This window comes from Sceloporus undulatus, unplaced genomic scaffold (assembly GCF_019175285.1).
Source record: "Sceloporus undulatus isolate JIND9_A2432 ecotype Alabama unplaced genomic scaffold, SceUnd_v1.1 scaffold_965, whole genome shotgun sequence".
In the NCBI taxonomy this organism is placed as follows: domain Eukaryota; kingdom Metazoa; phylum Chordata; class Lepidosauria; order Squamata; family Phrynosomatidae; genus Sceloporus; species Sceloporus undulatus.
The window spans coordinates 1-6,378 of NW_024803885.1; the positions used below are offsets into that span (position 1 = coordinate 1).

At 42.8% G+C, this 6,378-nt stretch overlaps 1 protein-coding gene across 1 annotated transcript; it reads left to right on the forward strand.

The window, feature by feature from the left end:
* Nucleotides 1-321: 321 nt before the first annotated feature.
* LOC121917822 (NT-3 growth factor receptor-like) lies at nt 322-4,121 on the forward strand (the record flags this gene model as incomplete). The annotated part of the gene is made up of 2 exons (XM_042443942.1): nt 322-494; nt 3,878-4,121. Coding segments are annotated over 2 exons (417 nt in total), but the record flags the coding sequence as incomplete, so codon positions are not given.
* Nucleotides 4,122-6,378: the final 2,257 nt, after the last annotated feature.

Below are 6,378 nucleotides of genomic sequence, written 5' to 3' on the forward strand. Positions count from 1 at the left end.
TGTGGCTGGCATCTTTAGAGAATGCTGGCATGGAAGAGAGTTGGGTATACATACTTCCATGCCAGCATTCTCTGAAGATGCCAGCCACAGATGCTGGTGAAACGTCAGGAATAAACTCTTCTAGAACATGGCCACAGAGCCCGAAAAAGCCACAAAAACAGTGGAATTAATATTTTTAATGAAAATAAGTCGAGAGGTAATAGAGGAACAGGTGCAAGAAATCAGGGCAATGAAGAATCTGTGATCAAAGAATTTAAAGGTGGAAAGGACTATGGCCTTTGATTTCTACGTTGTGTCTATCTATCTGTCTCTTTCTTTCAGGCTCTGAAGGACCCAACCTTGGCGGCACGGAAGGATTTTCAGAGGGAAGCAGAACTGCTAACCAACCTACAGCATGATCACATTGTGAAGTTCTACGGTGTCTGTGGTGATGGAGATCCTCTCATAATGGTCTTTGAGTACATGAAGCATGGGGACCTGAACAAGTTTCTCAGGTAAATCTTCAACCTATTTATTATATTTTCTAGTGTTGTTTTAAAAAAACTGGATTGCTGAAGCTATTGCAGAAGTACGGAAACTGTCATACAAGTGGGAAAATGATGAACCCCTTTCCTGGGGTTGACATGCAGAGGACAAGTATTTTTGGTGGCGTTTCCAGTTTCCTCTTATTAGTGGTACAGGCATCTTTGGAAGCTCACACAATTCAAATGGCTAGGCATCAAATCAGCCTTAAGAGGCTGTTGGGAGAGTCAGAGCTCCTCATATATTTCCTTTATTTTCATTTTCCAAGACAGATAGGCAAATGAGAGATTAAAATGCATTTTTCCAAGTCATTCTAATAAGGTACCAAAAAGCCAAAAGATTTGTTCCACTAGATTTAACAAAGGAATATTGGCATATTGTCCCATAAGTCAAGGTCAAAGAGACCATCTGTCCCAATGAGTATTCTCTTCTCCAGTGGAAATGTTTAGTGCTAGGGGCCAATGGAAATCAGAACCCACAGAGGGAAGGAAATGTGAGACCCCTTCACCTCATCCACAAGGATCTTGGGCTGAACCAGATCACCAATACCTGCAATTTGTATTGGGGGGGAAAGAAACCACTCACCAGAGCAATTTGTCCCCAGTACAATTTGCAATGGGGAAACGTGAGAGAGCCTGATAAGGGCAGAACTACTTCTGTTGTGACCCCAGTCACTGATGGCATTCTGCCCCTTACAGAACTAGACAGCAAGACGGGTGTGAACTGATCAGAAAATCCTTAATGGCAAAAATGCATCTCAAACATTATAGGATTAACACAAAGAAGTATGCACTCTTATAAAAGACACAGGGCCTGAACAGGGAGGCCAAAATAAAGCTGCTCCAGATCACTTTGGAGATGTGCTGTTTAAATGACACATGCAATTTAGGAGACCAGAAGCTGTACCAAAGCTGTGGTCCAGTCCTTAGGACTAGAGTATGGCTTTGGTGCAGCTTCCAGCCTCTTATGATGCATGCATCATTGTGAGGCACACCTGTAGAAAACCTGACTCAACTCTTTCAAGAGGAAGGCCTGTCACAAGAGTTTCAAGCTCCCGTGAGATATTGAATCTCATGGGAGCTTGGAACTCTTAACAAGAGACTTTCTTCTTGGAAGACTTGAGTTAGACCTTACATAGGCCTGCTTGCCTCACATGTACCAGCTAGTCTTGAGTTGACTTGACAAGAGAGAGGGTGTTTCATATTGATCATCAGAAAACCTGGCATCCCTGCTGAACATCATTGTGTTGAAGTGCATTAAAAAAAACCTAGTAAAATAGGAAATGATCTTTTTCACTGTCACATTTTATCAATGAAGTCAGTTGATGTGGCAGCAAGGATCATTTCTGTCTACCCTGTTAGCTAAGCCAGGGATTGTGTGTGATTAGGATCATCCTCGCTTCACACAGCGATGTTGCTCGGCTCTAGCCATCTCAGCCATTCCTATGTCAACTGCTTGAGACTCCCTCGTGTGAGAGGCATGTCAGATCTCAGGGTGGCACCGTCAGAAAATACAAAAAGGCCCACTGCAAATTGTAGTGTCCACAGTGATAAAAAGCTGGTTTTGAAATGGCAGCTCCTGTTTAAACAGTCTGTCAAGAAGAAGTATTGATATCTCTTCTCAGGTTACAGGGGATCTGAAGAAGTGAAGGATTTTCTGTGCTGATGCCAGTGGATGTGAGAGAGAGATAGCGAGATAGAGCAAATGAGACAGAATTATGTAGCTGTGGAATTGTCTGGGCGAGGGGTGGAGTATAGAGTGGGAACATGTAGGGCTGCCCTTCCACTTCCTCAAATATATGCATCAATTTTGCACATTATGCATATTATACTCCATCCAAATAGACTTTATATTTTGTGAAGTCGAAGGCTTTCATGGCCAGCATCCATAGCTTTTCTGAAAGCTAATTTTCTTATTCTGGAGGAACACAGAGTTTTCCTTGGCTTTGCTTTCAGGAAAGTGGCCATATTCTGCATCAAATGGTATTCTTCATGTCCTTCAGCAAATGCAATGAGCTCATTGAACTGAACTCAGTTTCATAGATTGGTGAAATTTCTCAGGGGTCCGATATAAGACATGGATGAATCAAACTATATTCAGTTTATGTCATATATCCCCTCCCTCCCTTTTCCCAGCTCATTTCCACAATAATTCATGATTTTTGTAGAGGAAAATGTACGTTTCGATATATATCTGTGAAGGAATTTTGATAATATTTTCTCTCCTAATATGTGTTTTGACACTTTTCTCTGAAAATAATTTCTCAATGTGTTGAGATGTATACTTGTTTTGAACCAAAAATCACACTGGGCATGCTAACAATTAGGAAATGCAAACAGCGGGTGGAAAGGTACGTTCTTATCTGCACATTAGTCCAAGAATTGTGGTCAGGTGAGCTGATATGAAAATACGCATGAATCAAATTCCTCACTGATCCCTTTTCCATGCAGCTGCATTCTCAGCACACAGCCTTCCCAATTTATGCTATTTGTGTATAATATGATCTGGTTGTTGTTGCTCAGTTCTGGTTGACATGACATATACATCCATTTTTAGAGTGATGCCATCTCTCTCATGACAATATGTTTAGAAAAGCATCAGGAAGAGAACTATGAACATTGTGACAAATGAACCAGAAATCTCAAGCTGGCTATATGAAGCCTTCATATTGTCATGTAGCCATCTTCCACGACACACACATCACATACCTGAAACAAATAAAAAAAGGAATCCTGGGAAGTAAGCAAGTCAGAACCTGCATTTTCAAGGGGGTTAGCTCCATGTTGGGAAAGATGTAGCCTCAGTATTTGCAATTTTCAGTTTGCTAGCTCTCTGCATGTCTGCTACTGTTGACAAGAGTGAAATGCTAGGCATCCTTTCAAGGAGAGTGGAAGGAACCACAAAGGACATGTTGCTACTAGAGCCTCATAAATGATACAAAACCACACGGCAGTATTGCTTTTCTTTAACCGCATGTTCATGTTTTGAGTGTTCAGTGTCCATTATGGCTTCATCCCAGTGTGGATAACAAAAACTGTCCAAGCAATCCAATGGCAGAAATGTTGATTCCATTGCAATATTGTAAAAGAAGAAGAAGCCTGTATCAGTCTTATATTCAGGAGGGACAAAACAGAGAGGAAGGGGGCAATCAACATGAGATTTATTCTTCAACAAGGTGTTCTGATCGCCATCTCTAGTCTCAAGTACAGACACTCCTAACATGGTTGTATTGTGTCAGCAATGTAGCTCTGTCATCTGTATGCCTTGCAACCTCTGATGCTGGATCTCAGGCAATGTTTCCCCTTATTGCATAATTCCCCATGTGGTTTTCTTTTCCTTGTCTCGCCTTCTACAGGGCTCATGGCCCAGATGCAATGATCCTTGTGGATGGGCAGCCCCGGCAGGCCAAGGGCGAGCTGGGCCTTTCTCAGATGCTCCACATTGCTAGCCAGATAGCTTCGGGAATGGTTTACCTGGCCTCCCAACACTTTGTACACAGAGACCTGGCCACAAGGAACTGCTTGGTTGGAGTTAACCTTCTGGTGAAGATTGGTGACTTTGGGATGTCCAGAGACGTCTATAGCACCGATTACTACAGGGTAAGATGGCTCTGGATACAGAGCTGGGAGAGAGTGTTTTTGAAGGAGGTCCTTAGCATCACATTGCGTATGAACTGCATGCTTATTCTGCTATTGCTGACTCAGTATTCACACAATATGGATAAAAGACAGAATCTGGCAATTGTTATGACTCATAGTACCTCAATGGAAGTTCCATCTGTAGTGAAAGTAAAACATAAAATGCTATATGTTTTGTGCAAACAATAGGAGGAGGACATTCCTTCATGTCTTGTATGGTGTTGGCTGGACTAGCTAGTCCAGTGTAGGAAAAAAATTCTGTTGTTGTTTGTAAAGTTCTCAATTTGTCTTGGCTATCCCATATTCTTTCTCAAAGAGATAATGCAAAAATTATGAGGGGCCATAGTCATCTACTTTTCTTAAAATTATTTTTAAACTCTAGATAATAGGTGGCATAGAACTTTAATTACTGGTCCCAAAATGCCATCAAACAGTCATGGAGATACATTTTATCATCAGCATCATAATATGGAAGAATTTCCTAGTGATGGACCTGCTGAAAGGCCTTAAAACCACAGGTAAGGTACACATATCTGAGACTGACAAAGCCAAATACTCCTGAATTAAAAAATATTGGGTTTTTTTTTAATCTTAAAATTAGAAAGGTCAAAAAGAAAATGATCAGTACTGTCTTTCTTTTGATATGATCTCCATAATCCACCACCCCACAGAGATCCTTTGCATTGAGCAGCATTACTCAGACCAAGACAAAATACATGTCCCACTCATGGATAACCAAATGGGTGACTCTGGTCTAAAACACCCTGCAGAAATAATCTTGTTTAAGACCACTTTAACTGCCCTGGCTCACTTCTAGGGAATCCTGGAAACTACAGGTTATTCTGCCAACAGAGCTCTCTAAATGTCTCACAAAACTACAGCTCCCAGAATTCCCTAGCGTTGAGCCAGGGCAGTTAAAGCAATCTCAAACTGGATTCTTTCTGCAGTGTGTTTTGGACCAATGTTTTGGAGCTGGGTGAATTTCGGAGACTAGGGACAAACCTATCCCTAGCAGCAGCATGGTTCATTCCAGAAGCTGTCAATTGGTATCTGCCTCTTCCCTGTGCCTAAAATTTGTGGATATTATATTAGAAGGAGGAACTCTGATCAGTGGCTTTCCTGGGGTTGGTGGCACATCAATGCAGTAACTAATATTTCCATCTCCAGGCAGGCAGCTACTCCAGGGTGAAAACATGGGAGAAAGCAGGAAGGGAAGGCACTGGGAAGAGACATGGCAGCAGGCAGAGGAGGGCACTCACCATCCATCCTCGCCCTCTTGACTGCCTCACTGCCCTCCTTGCCCTGACCAAACTGCCTGGCAGACACCCCCAGCCACCTCCCTCTGCCAGCCTGGATGCCTCTGTCATCTGCCTGTTGTAGTCGCTGGTGGGAGTGGTATTGCTGTTACCCATCAGCTCCTTCCAGGTCTGGTAGCATTGCTGGCTGGGTTGGAAAAGGAGGCAATGGTGGCATGAAGAGCAGGATACCATTGCTGCTGTAGTTTCCAGAACTTCCCATTCCTGGCTCTGTCAGGAGCGCTACCAGACCTGGAAGGGGCTTCCAGGTGGCTGCAACAATCCATCTCCACCAGTGGCTGCAGCCAGGAGAAGGCAGAAGTTTCCTTACTGGCAGAGGGGGTGGCCCAAGGGGTGGTGGACTTGGGATGGAGGATGAGCAACTACCACACCAGGTGTTCACCCTCTCTGAGTTCCCTAATGATGCTCCTGACTGTACATGGGTTTATGGGAAGTTAAAATAATAGTAAGTGGCAGGCATCCACAAAGGGGAACTGAACTGTCACCACTGCCATTGATGAGGCAATGGTTCAGTCTCACCAGTAAGGCCGCTATTAGTATGAATTTTTCTCCCCTTGCTGAATTCACTCTTAATTTTCCCAGTCTAGCTGGCCTCCATCCACAATAATCTCAGTAAAACAATACAAAGATCCAATATTTTGGTTCAGACAGATTCCTGTCTTCACCCTGAAAAAGTTCATTACCTGGAAAGAAAATGTAAGCCTTGATTCTGGTGTAGGATGAAGGGATATTTGATGAAGTAAGCAATTGGTAGATAGGTAACCATCTAATAACATCATTATTTCCACATGGATGCACACAGGAATTGGGAATCTTGAGGTTAACTAAATAGATATTTAGGGTAACAGAGGGTGAAAATGTTTTACTTACATGAATTGTAGAGCAGATGTATCTCAGTGAAT